Genomic DNA, 12,830 nt, shown 5'->3' with positions numbered 1-12,830 from the left:
ATGGGGCAAGAAGCAAGCAGCAACCCAGACACCTTCTCTGAGGCACGAAGAACTGGAGGGCTGCTATAAAACTTCATGGGGAAGGCCTGACTGGCTGCGATGGTGGGGGGCTGGGGGAGCTGGTTTGGTTGGACTCTCAATGTTGGTGGTTGGACTCTCCTCCCCCCTTTCTGGCAGCCCACTTTGCTAAAACCAACTTTTCCCAAAAGAGGACAATAACATATTTTACATCTTACTAGGAAAGCTTGGAGTCTCTCAAAGTGCACATCTCAGGCCTACTAGAATCAATGAAAGCAAAGAGGTTGATAATTATACTAAGACAAGGCAGTGTAGCCATAGCTGTACAGTGGTGCCCCGCAAGATGAATGCCTCGCAAGACAGAAAACCCGCTAGACGAAAGGGTTTTCCGTTTTGGAGGTGCTTCGCAAAACGAATTTCCTATGGGCTTGCTTCGCAAGACGAAAATGTCTTGTGAGTTCCTGCGGGGTTTTTTTTCCTCCCCCCCCTTTTTTAAGCCGCTAAGCCGCTAATCAGCTGATCCTAAGCCGCTAAGCCGCTTAACAGCTGATCCGCTAAGCCGCTTATCAGCTGATCCGCTAAGCCGCTAAACTGCTTATCAGCTGATTCGCTAAGCCCGCTAAGCCGCTAATAGCGCTAATCCGCTAATGGGCTTGCTTCGCAAGACGAAGAGACTCGCGGAACGGATTCTTTTCGTCTTGCGAGGCACCACTGTATAGAAATGAGGAGTCCAGAACTGCAGACTGGTTGTCCAGAATCAGTCAAGTTAACTATCATAGTCCTCCCAATTCCCACCTCTGTGTTTTCCCCATCATAACAACTTCTGGCTGAATCTAACGACAACAACAAAAAACACACCTTTAGTTGCAGGGAGAAGAAATGGAAGCCAAATATTGCATTCTCAAGCACTTAAAAAACACAATGCACAAATAATGCTACATATTTATAACTTTGGATAAAGAGAAGCATGCACCTCAAGGTAAGAACAGTTACACTCAGAAAGCACCCTTATACTTCTCTGGGTGCTGTAAATAGTGCTAACATGTGATGTTTCCTCACAATGTCATGTGCTTACTCTCACTGCATCAGTAGCTTAAAGACAGACTGGTACAGTAAACATGGTCCAAAGGTTTAGGTCTGCCTTTGGAAAGAAAACTCGTCTATGCAGAAAAATTAGATTATATGGATATTAGGTCTCATGACAAAGAAGCATTTCAAGAGTCAATTCAGCAAGCTTTGCTCTCAAATGTTCACTGGAGACTTCCCTAACAAATGCCACACACTCATCAAGAAACAGAATAGGCTTAGTTTCAGCTGTTCTGTAAAACAAGGCTAGTATTTCACTTCAGAGATGCCCTTAGTCCCCAGACCTTTAGTGGGTGTTGTGTTTGCTTGTTTTTGCACTAGAAGGTTGCAGTAATTTCTGAGTACAGTGATACCTCGGTTTTCGAACGTAATCCGTTCCGGAAGACTGTTTGAGTTCTGAAACGTTCGAAAACCGAAAACTCAATGGCGGACAGCTAGGCCTCAGGATCTTGCACTCAGTGGAAGATGCATGGCATGTTCGACTTCCAAGGCGTATTTGAAAACCGAAGCATTTACTTCTGGGTTTACGGCATTTGAAAACCAAAATGTTCGTCAATGGAGACGTTCAAAAACCGAAGTATCACTGTACTGATTCTACTCTAACACAGGAGCAGATGAGTATCAAAACTCAGAGCCAAAAGTGACTGCATGCACATGCACATGGGGGGTTGTGCAGGAAATGCACTCTATATGGGGCTGCTCTGGAAAAAACTTCACATGCTTCTTCTGGTACAGAAGGCAGCAACCCATCTCCCCAAAGAAATGGACCACCACCAAAGCACACTGATCTGATGTCTCTATTCACTCTCTTTTCTCTGGGCACATTTAATAATAATAATAATAATAATAATAATAATAATAATAATAATAATAATGTATTATTTATCCCCCACCCATCTGGCTGGGTTTCCCTAGCCACTCTGGGCAGCTCGAAACCGAATATTAAAAACAGCATTTTAAGATTCTTGTACTAACCCATAAAGCCCTGAAGGGCTTAGGCCAAACATTCTGTAGCAACCACGTCCTCTTGTTACAAGCTCATACATTTTATTCTCCTTTGAGGGGAAGAGGTGGCATGGCAGTGCTTCAGATACCAACCCTAAGTGGGATGGGTTAAGTTACAGACCTAACTTACAAAAATGTAAATGAAAAGCAATTAGTTGGAGCTTCTTATTTTCTTGTTATCCTGAGCCACTGCTGCAACTGTGTCTTTGCCATTTTGTTCTCTCTAAAGTCATTAAAGCTCATGTTCAAACAAACGTACGGAGCTTTGGGGCGGGGGAAGCACTAAAAGAATATCTCTGGCCTCACGAAAGAGCCCAAATGCTGCATGTAGGTTATGTGTTTTCCACCTCTGATCTAACATGTCAGACCCCATTGAGGCCGATGAATGATTGCACCGAGTCCCTGTAACAGGACGATATTCCATGTAAGCAACAACTGCCCTGCTGCTATCAGTTTTTACTCTGACCCTTGCAAAGAAGTGCTGAATAGTCAAAGGAGTGCTGAATAGTCATGCTTAAACATCCTATGTCAACATTTATAAGATTTGTGCAGCTTCAGAGCCTTTCACAGAGTAATCAGTTTTTAAAAATAGATATACAACGGAACTACTTTCAAGTAAACTTTCAACACAGGAAGCGATTGAAATTCCACTTCACTCTCACTGATAGAAGCATAAGTCACCTTCCAGAGAACTGCAAGGCAAACTGATATACAAAATGAAGTGCCCACTGTCTTTTGCTTAGTAGGATACTCATCCAGACAGATTTTAGGGCCATCAAATTACATGTCCATCATGCCAGTCTGCAGCCAGTCAGCTAGCATTGCATTGATTCTGCGGACTGATTCGCCAAGGAACCAGCATGAAACAGGAAGTCGACATAATTAGATGCTGTAAACCCACTATCAGAAAAAAATCAACAGTTGAGCTGGACACAGCCTCTAACATTTTTACCTTAAAAGTCTTTGTGGATCCCTTCAGTGGTTCAACTGCAAATATTTTATTTTATTTTTCTAATTTTTAAGAAATAAGAAGCTGGCACTAGAAAAAACAGAGAAAGGTACTAGGTAAGCCTCTTTGGAGCAGCTATTCCAAAGCTAAGATCCCACTACCAAAAACTATCCCTAGTAGACATTCACTTCATTTCCCTGGGTGGGGCACCAGGAGCAGGTCCTCAAAATGGGACCTTAAAGTTCAGTTAGAAAGGAAAGAGAGTATCTTTTTTATGTAACCTGGTCTCAAGCCATTAAGACAGAGGTAGTGAACCATTAACCCTCCTGATGTTGCTTGACTCCAACTCCCACAAGTTCCATGGCTGGGGATGATGGGAGTTGTAGTCCAACAACACCTGGAGGGTCAAAGTTTCCTCACCTGTGTGTTAAGCACTTGAAAGATTAAGACTAGAGTTTTAAAACTAAGTGCCAGAATGGGAGCCAGCACAGAAGACAAAGCACTTGCATAATTTGGTTGAAACACCCAGCCCAATTATTAATCTTGTGGCCCTGTTTTGGATCTACTGTAGTTTCCAGACTGTTTTTAAAGTCAGGCCCACATACAACGTATTGCAGTAATCGGGTCCTTACAACAACTTAGTAAAGTTAGTCAATATTATTATCCCCTACGTTACAAGTGGCGAGGAGCAAGGCTGAGAGAGAGTGGCATGCCCTAAGGCCATCACATCAGTTCATGGCAGAAACTACATTCAAACCAGGACCTTTCCTGATCTATCGCTCAGTTTCCTGGTCACTAATGCCAATTAATGATTAATCATCATAATCATATTAGTTGTATAACTGATTATGAGTTTTGTAACTGGATGACAGCTGCAGCTATTTAACACACAAAGCATGCTGGAATTTGCCTAGTTACATTTGGATCCTGTTTCAAGTTCACTGGTCTGACATAAAGCAATTGTGCAATCTTTCAGCGCCACATCTCCTTAGTGCCTTTCTATCAGACACCAAGATTTAATACAAAAGGCTACAATCTATATTAAATTATAGTTCCAGCAAAGGAAAACAAGATTATGGGTTTTCTAATCATTTGAAACTGTTTGGTAATGCATGAAGCATTAAGTGCTAAAATGAGATTTCTGAGGAGACTATGTTAATGAGGAAACATCAAAATAAACAGCACTGCAAAACCTGAAATTGTTAATTCATTGAGATGAGGTTCTGATAACAGATGCAAACTAGAATTTGAGACTCTCTTATTCAAATTCTCCAAACCTAGTTATGCAGGGAAAAGCACCTTCTGGATTGGAATCAGTACAGTGGTACCTCGCAAGACGAATGCCTCGCAAGACAAAAAACTCGCTAGATGAAAGGGTTTTTTGTTTTTTGAGCTGCTTCGCAAGAGGATTTTCCCTATGGGCTTGCTTCGCAAGACGGAAATGTCTTGCAAGTTTGTTTCCTTTTTCTTAACACCGTTAATACAGTTGCGACTTGACTTCGAGGAGCAACTCATAGAACGCGGTGTGGTAGCCTTTTTTGAGGTTTTTAAAGACTTTGGTGATTTTTGAAGCTTTTCCAAAACTTTCCCGACACCGTGCTTCGCAAGACGACAAAACTCGCGGAACGAATTAATTTCATCTTGAGAGGCACCACTGTATTGGAAATTGTGGTAAGCTGAATTTGAGATCCTTTTTACTTGCATGCATTGCTATTTTACCACATTTTCAAACTTTCCATGAAACCATTAGAACTCAGAAGTTTAGAAATGAAAGCTTGGGGTCCCAGGATTTGTTACAGGAACCTGGGTGTGTTTGCCCATCCCAGTGGACCTAATTAAAGCTCAACATCTAAGCACATTTTCTTCATGGCAATGGGGTCTCTTTAGGCAGCAAGCAGTTCACGTTCCTATGTAGCAACCTGGCAGTCAAGACTCTTTTTTTTTTTATAGGCAGCTTTTGAATTTTCTCTAAGATACTCTAATTGAAATGCAGAAGTAGGCTTCACAAGTTTTCCACATTCTGAAGTGCAAGTTTCATTCGAAGGAAGTGACAGGGGACTCTTTCACAACAGGCTTTGATAGGCTGCCTCAACAATGCGTTCTAGTGTTTTCCTAACACAGCTTCTCACTTTAAGAGACAAAATTATCAGTACAGAATTTGTTTTAGTACTTTGGGGGCTTTAGTGCTTTATAAGCAGTTTATAACTATAGCCAGTTTGATTTCAAAATCAACATTTCAAAAAACAAACCTCTTAGTAGTATCAGTTTCCTTCCTGGGTAAGGCTGCACACAATTTATACACAGAAGAGATATTAAGTATCTGCAGCTTTTTCCTGTATGGATTTGTTCCTCTATGCCCTAGAGCTGATGACGAACACAAAATCTTGCTGAGACAGCAACCCCACAAGTCTGGCTGCAAGGAGAGACAACAAATGTTCCAAGCTCAACACCTTGGCTGCCATTAGAATTTTACTGCAACCTCTCTATATAGGACAGGACATACAATTCCCATAAAGGGGGAAGGGTTGATTTAAGAATTTAGGGATATTATAACATGCTACAGAACTTAAACCACATATGTCGTCCTTGACTTAATCTTTGTCAGTCATTCAGATAATTATATATGAATTTTTGTACCTCAATTCCTCTGGAGCTGACGGTGGACTAAAATGTACAGCACATCTTTTGAGGCAAGCAGTACTCAAATATGACTGCTTCCATGAAAGATAACAAATCCAAATGTATTCCAGAAGATAATCTGTGGCTGAAACTGGCAGCTCCATACACGCCCGTGTCAATCTTGGGCTACTGATATCCCCCACACACTAGATGCTCCCCTCCATTCACTTCTCAGTCTCTGGCTTAGTAAGGAAGTGGGAGCTTTGAGGTTACAGGATACCACTTAAGAATGCAGACATGGTGAATGTCGCACAGTATTAATTTGATCACACACACAAATACAGCAACAACAAAGGATTCCTCCCACTGCCCTCCCACTGTATCTGCTCAGTGCTGTTCAAGGTGGTAAAAAAACTCAATGAAACCAAGACCACAGCACCTAGCTCAGTGTGACATGCCTACATAATAGATAAAAGCCATGGCTCTTAATGATGTGAACTTTAAATAGATGTGTAAATTGGAGTTGTTTTGTATGACATCTCTAAAGGCCTCTAAGCAACACACTGTTGCACGTGCGTAAGATATCAAATTTCAGCACAAGTCAACTGCCATTACCACTGAATGTCTTGACATCAGTATTATCACAGAAAGTTAACAGAAAGAGCTACGAGTATAGAAAAACACACATGATTAACTTGCATGCATAGGAGCATGCAGAGCACCCAAGTCTGTTTTCCGTTTTAACCACAGTAGCGGATGCTTTTTGAACAGTGAATTCTGGGGCAGTAGACAAATGAGAAGTGTAACTTTCACCGTGGCAATAGTTAAGTGCTGACTTTGCTGTCTAGAATCCAGAGTTTAACCTATCATCTCTCCCTCCCTCTCACACACAAAACTTCAATAGAGATCTTAAAAATAATTCACAAAGTTTTGACACACTGTTATCCACTAGAAAATTACCAGCTTTCTCTTTGGAACTGGAAGGTGTTTTTAATGATGCACTAGTGTCAGGAGGTAATTTTTAGAACACAGCTTGGCCTACCAAATTGCTTTGTACATATACAGACTCTCCTCCTCCCACACACTTTCTAGCCACAATCTGCCTCAACAGGCAGCTCCTACACCTCAAACTCCTCTTCTCCTTTTGAAGCTTGCACCTCCCATAACTCTTAAAGACAGATCTAAGACTGCCCTTCTTCCTCAAAAGGGGAGGAGAGGGAATGCTTTTTACTTATGTCATGGGGAACTTGCCCTGAAAGGCAGCATATAAATACGGGGGGGGGGGGGAATAAAATGAAAGCTTCCAATTATGACACACAAGACACATACACCCTCCCTGGGACACCTACATTAGATGATGGGTCTCATAGGCACAGAGCTGAAGTGCATATTTTCTGCATTTTACCTTTGCTATGCAAACTTGCTTTACTATGGTTTGCTCTCGTTTGCCAATAATAGTTTTTGAATAGAATCAGGTTTACGTTGTACAGTAAATGCTCACACCACCCACACCAACACTCCCCCCCAGCCTCCTGAAGTCAGTGTTCATTACACAACCCGTAACATGCAAAACTACTCAGCAAATACACAAGGGGAAATGCAACCCTATCAGTTTGACAAACAAAACAAAATGCTGACCTGAACAGAACCACACATAATTCCAGATGCTCCTATAGTTTTGACACTGCTTATGTCTTTCAGAGATTGGTAAAGGAGCATGATTTGTCCTGGCCTTGATGCAAATGTTAAAGCTAAAACCATAAAGTAAGCATAAAGTAAGGGACAATCCCCTCCCTGCTTCTTTAGCTACATGATTGGAGCTGGGGGATTAACAGATTTCAAACAATGTGGAAACAAGCCCTTGCTCCATGCCTGCAACTTGGAGCACTCGGTGCCCAAAACAAAGCCCAGGGTTTCTCCACGCCATGAAGATTGTCTCCTCCTGCTGCTGCAATGTCAAGGTTGGGAAGCAGTTTAGGGTTGGTCACACATGCTAGAGATAGTTTGCCACCATGCCACTCAGACCAGAGCACTCATCCACCATGTTGAACAAGTTGTAATAGACCCTTATTTCAAACCGCAAAGCTAAATACTTCTCTTTTCTCCCCCATCCCCCTTTTCCCCAGCTTGTTAAAATTAGCAGTGAAATATCACTGAGGAATCTGTTGGGATAGCTAAGCTTAGCAATACAATTCTTATTCTGGTTTGGGACCTGGCTATTTGAAGGATCATCTACACCCATACAAATCTGCCCTGGTCTTAACATCTGCCTGAGTCCCTCCTTGCAGGCTCATCATCAGGATCCATTGACTAATGGGCAACAGCAGCCCTGTATCTTTGGAGTATGTATAATTGTTTTTTCACTCAATATTATCTGTATGATACCACCAACAAACTTTACTTGGTTATTACAAAACCTGCTGATATTATGTGTAAAATACTATGAATGCTAAAGCAAAACATTAACCATGTACTGTATATAACATAAATTCTCCAGCGTGTTAACAGGCTTGTAAGCTACATGCATCTGTCATGAATATTAACTGCATCTCCAGACCTTCTCTACTTCCACCTCCAGTTCTTAATAATTATTTGAAATTATACCATCGATTTCACCAACAAGACATCACCCAAAATAGCAAGCCCAACTTACAGTCAAGAACTTCCAGAGAAACATTAGGTTCTGAAAGAAACCATAAGAGTTCATAAGAACCCAAGAACCACAGAAATAAGAAGAGTTTCAAGAGTGCTCTCCAACAACCCACTTAGATTTTAATACTACAAGTGATTAAGAACACAAAACGTTACCTAGGTTGGGAATTCTCCTCATACATTCTCTCTTTTCCTTCTTTAAAGAGGCTGATGGTCTGTTTTGTCTTTTTCATCAGGTTTTCCATGAACACCCTGAAGTATTCATTCTCTCCTAGAGTATCCATCTTCCCCTCATAGCGTGACAGGATGGTTCGCAGATGCTGATAAGTGTCAGGAAGCAGATCTAGAATGTAGGGTGGACTGTTTTTTAGTGCCAACTTGGGATTCTGACACAAACGCACAACCTAGAAATAAAGAATGAACAAGGATAATGAAATGTAAGATTCTAGCTTAACTAGTGCCACCATGTTTGCAAATGCAAGAAATGGATTTACAACCAAGATGTCAACATGCTTAACTGAATTCCCAGAAACTCAATATTCATTATGAAAGCCGCAACCTACAATGTGATTCATTTTTATTTGCAAGTTGCAACACTACAGGAGGTTATATTCAAACCATGCAAAATACTGAGCCTGAAACATGAGACAAGAAGTATGTTTAAGAGGTCTAGCTTTAATGTTATTTTCTGCTAATCTAAAAAGATTGTTTAAGCTACAATCAAAACAATATTGCTGAAATTCAGTGTGAATAAAAGTGGATGTTGTTAACTTAAAATATCAGATTAAAATTTAAGATTTCTCTTTTTCATTGGAAATACTAATTTTATCTTTAAGATCAACTTGGTTACTATTAATCTGAATAAAAGCATGGTAACTACAGTTAATAAACTACTTCACATGAAAAACATGGGGCTGGGGTTTATGGATTTCCCCTCCACTATCATCCTCTTCCAAAGACAGGAGTTAGTTGAAAATGGAAGCAAATGATTCAGATCTCCTAGCAGCTGTGCTGGAGTGGGGAACACAGGCCAACTATGGTTCAGCAATATGTGCAACCTAGACCAATCTCTCAACTGAATCAATATCCTCTACCAGACACAGGAACTTTGCTGTGTAAATGAATAATCAATCTGATCATAAACATTCTCATTCTCACCTAATAAAAATAGTTACTGAGCAAACTGAAGCAGTCTATCAGACTTTGCTTTTATCTCTCCATCATGGGCATCTCATTTTTGTTTGCTACTTAAATAGTGATGAAAGAACTACATGATACTCCTGCTCACTGCAGACTTGCTCAATCTAGTGAGCATCTAAATCAATGTATGTTATTGTGCAAAAGGTTTGTGGCTGATATGGTACACACCCAAACTTTTATACTGATTGAGCATTTTAAAAGTGGAGAAGATCAACCATAGAGTAGCCATCTATGTCAAATTCTGCAAAGTATGTGAGATTCGCCTATAAGCACTGATGGCACTTGGCACCCAAACTATCAGAAAGGAAATGGACCTGAATATCTGATCAATTATTCATATTAAATGCAGCTCTAGAAGACTGACAAACACTATGCTGATCCACATCCCAAATGCAGTACTTTGTTGAGATACCGCAAATAGCTTTATAGTGGGTACAGTATTAAAATGAGCAACTTGCCCAGCTCCTCGAGTCTAAAGAATTTACTATATATTGGAACAACCAAACAGAAGACTTTATTTGGAAAATACCGGATCAGTAATCCAAGCAATCTGTCTGATATCACCAACAGCAATGAATGCCCCCAAAGAGTAAATCTTTTCCTCTCTGCAGACCGTAGATATTTCACAAGAACTGCAGTTACCATTCTGGACAAGAGTTTCACCTGTTACTATGGATGGGTCCTATCCAGGCTCTAACTATGGGCTTGGCCCAATGTTGGCACACATCATCTTCTACCAATTTGTTTCACAATCAATGCATCATATCAACAACCATTCACCTTCATGAGATGTGTGTAATCCCTAGCAGTACTTTTTTCTCATTAACCATTACAACCAGGATTCAACAACTGCAAATTCTGTGCATTCACTGGAACTCTGGACTTCTTGCACAGCATCCTGCCACACACTTTGGCAAAATGGCATTCAAAGAAGAACCAACTCAAGTATTCTATCAACTTGTGAGCAGAGAGCAGGGCCACACCAACTAGCTCCCTGCTTGATGTTGCACACTCCAAGTGGCTCTCTGCCCAGAATTTCTGCATACAGCACAAATGTTTGCAAGGAGAGAACCTTTGAGTGTACAGCTGTGTACAAGTGATGTCCTTCATGGGGTTCATGGGATCGGCAAGCCCAAAAAATTAGGGCTTCCAGACTACAGGTAAGGCTCTACATATACAGCTGCAGGTGTGAAAGCTCAACTCTGCAGATGTTTTCAATGTGTGTATGAATGTCATGGCTACACAGTGTGCAATTGTGGGGTGAGGCTACTTAGCATGGCCCCTCCCCCATGCTGCTATAATTCATGAGTTCTTCTAAAGGAGCTTCTGAAATCCTGAGGAGTTTCCAAATCAGTTTATGGTGCAGCATGGAAGTCTGTTATTTAAAGCGAGGAACCTTCCCCACATCCCCAAATGTTGAGTGTGGCACTTACTACAAGAACTTCATGTTGAATACCAACACCTTTTTTCTTTTTCTTTCTTTTTGTTTTAAAGCACTGCTAAAATGGAAGTGAAAACTTCCAAGCTGCTCCTCATCACCATGCTGGAAGAGATAGACAAAAGCAAAGGGGAGCCCAAAGTTCCCTGCAGCTTGTTCAATCAATCAATCAATCAACCAACCAACCAATCAATCCTAAGCCTCAGCATTATGTCTGAACCAGACCAGAATGTATGACTTGATCCCCCCTTGAACAACACAAAACAAAAACCTGTCTTCAACTTAGCTCCCTTCGTGTGCCCTTGCAGAACACAACTACTGCCAGATGCAATGTTCACAGCTCTGGGAAATCAGCAGCGTACCAGCAAATTAGCACACACTGCATTCATTCTCCCTCTTTGGCTCCTTAGCTGTCTTTTGAAGCCATTTGTTCCTTGGCCATAGTCTGCTAACTCTTCACATCAAGTGTGAACATATTTAAAAGAAGCAATTATGGTGTAGGCAAGTACTTTGTGACCATTTCAAGGGGTTTTCCCATGATTATTTGTGAGAATTTATCCTACCTTCCCCCAAATGTCCAAGGAAGGCTTTTAATTGTTCAGCAGGAAGGAAAAGTAACAAATATGGCTAGATTCCAGCTGAAAATAATAAATTTAAAAAATTAGGCAATATCAGATTTTGAAAACCTTTCCTAGGCTGACAACATAGCTCTTTTTGTCTGATGAACAAAGATAGAGAGAAGGAGAGAGACAAATACCCACAAGTTCTTACCCAATGGTTTAAGGAAACCAAACAAAAAAGGGGAAACAGCGAAACTAATTTTATGCCTAGTGTGCAGAGCAAAAATACATAAAACGGAAAGGCACTCTGGGTTCCCCACCTCACCCCAGTTTATTTTTACATGACTAAACAACCTCAAGTTGCTAATTTAATGTTTAATAAGGCACAACAAACAGATGAATTAACAAGAACTTGTTTACAAACCATAATTTAAAGTTGGGGGTCTATTTTGAAAAGAATAAACCATTATATCTTATATCAGCAAATTGTAACAGAAATTTTACAGCTACTTTGTTTATCTGGAAGGAGCTTTCATAGGTTCATGCTATCAAATGCACTGGTAGAGGGACCTTCTTGTTCCTCACTTCACATACCTTTCTCACCTATGGCCTTCTTGGTCTAATCGTATGCATCTAATGCATCACATGCATCTAATGAATCAACCTCTTTGCTATAAATGACCATGCCACATTGAACTGGTTAGTGTCTAAGGGGCAATAAAATGGACCTCTTTCCCCCAAACAAAATAAAAATATTCCTTCCAGTAGCACCTTAGAGACCAACTAAGTTGGTCATACCAATAATAAACTTAGTTGGTCTCTAAGGTGCTACTGGAAGGAATATTTTTATTTTGTTTCGAATACGGCAGACCAACACAGCTACCTACCTGTAACTAGAACACTTTCTCCCAGTTATTGGCTATCATTTTTTAAAAAACACTCTCCACAGAACCAAAAACAGGCAGTTTTGGAATGTTTCCTGCTCAGGAAAAAGGCACCTGCCATTAGGTTTTATCACAATAGGCACACCACTTTGCTGCTTCCCTGTTGGTAACTATTCTTCATTGAATTCTTAGCAAATAAACTACCCTTCAAGGTATTTAACATGCCAATGGAAATGCTTGCTGCACACCCACGTAAGTATTCATTGTCTAAGCTCAGATCATTCTTCTGCAACAGCTTATTATGTAGTCTTTCCTCCTTTCCAGTTCAAAACCTCCCAGACTTTCTACAGGTTTTTCCCCCAAATACCAACATGTGCTACACTTCTGCTTTATTCTACTGTAATTTATGTTTCAACTCC

The 12,830-nt window shown here is 40.7% G+C and overlaps 1 protein-coding gene across 1 annotated transcript in view; it reads right to left on the bottom strand.

Annotated features, from left to right (window-relative positions):
* CBL (Cbl proto-oncogene) overlaps positions 1 to 12,830 on the bottom strand; it is a 48,758-nt gene that overhangs the window by 28,795 nt on the left and 7,133 nt on the right. Inside the window, exon 2 of the mRNA XM_081172498.1 lies at positions 8,486 to 8,733. Coding sequence (XP_081028624.1) covers positions 8,486 to 8,733 — 248 coding nt within the window. The remainder of the gene's footprint in view (positions 1 to 8,485; positions 8,734 to 12,830) is intronic.

The sequence above is a fragment of the Podarcis bocagei genome (genome assembly GCF_964188305.1).
Source record: "Podarcis bocagei genome assembly, chromosome: 15".
Taxonomy (NCBI): domain Eukaryota; kingdom Metazoa; phylum Chordata; class Lepidosauria; order Squamata; family Lacertidae; genus Podarcis; species Podarcis bocagei.
The sequence above is the reverse complement of the archived record's forward strand: the minus strand, read 5'-3'. Positions and strand labels throughout refer to the sequence as shown.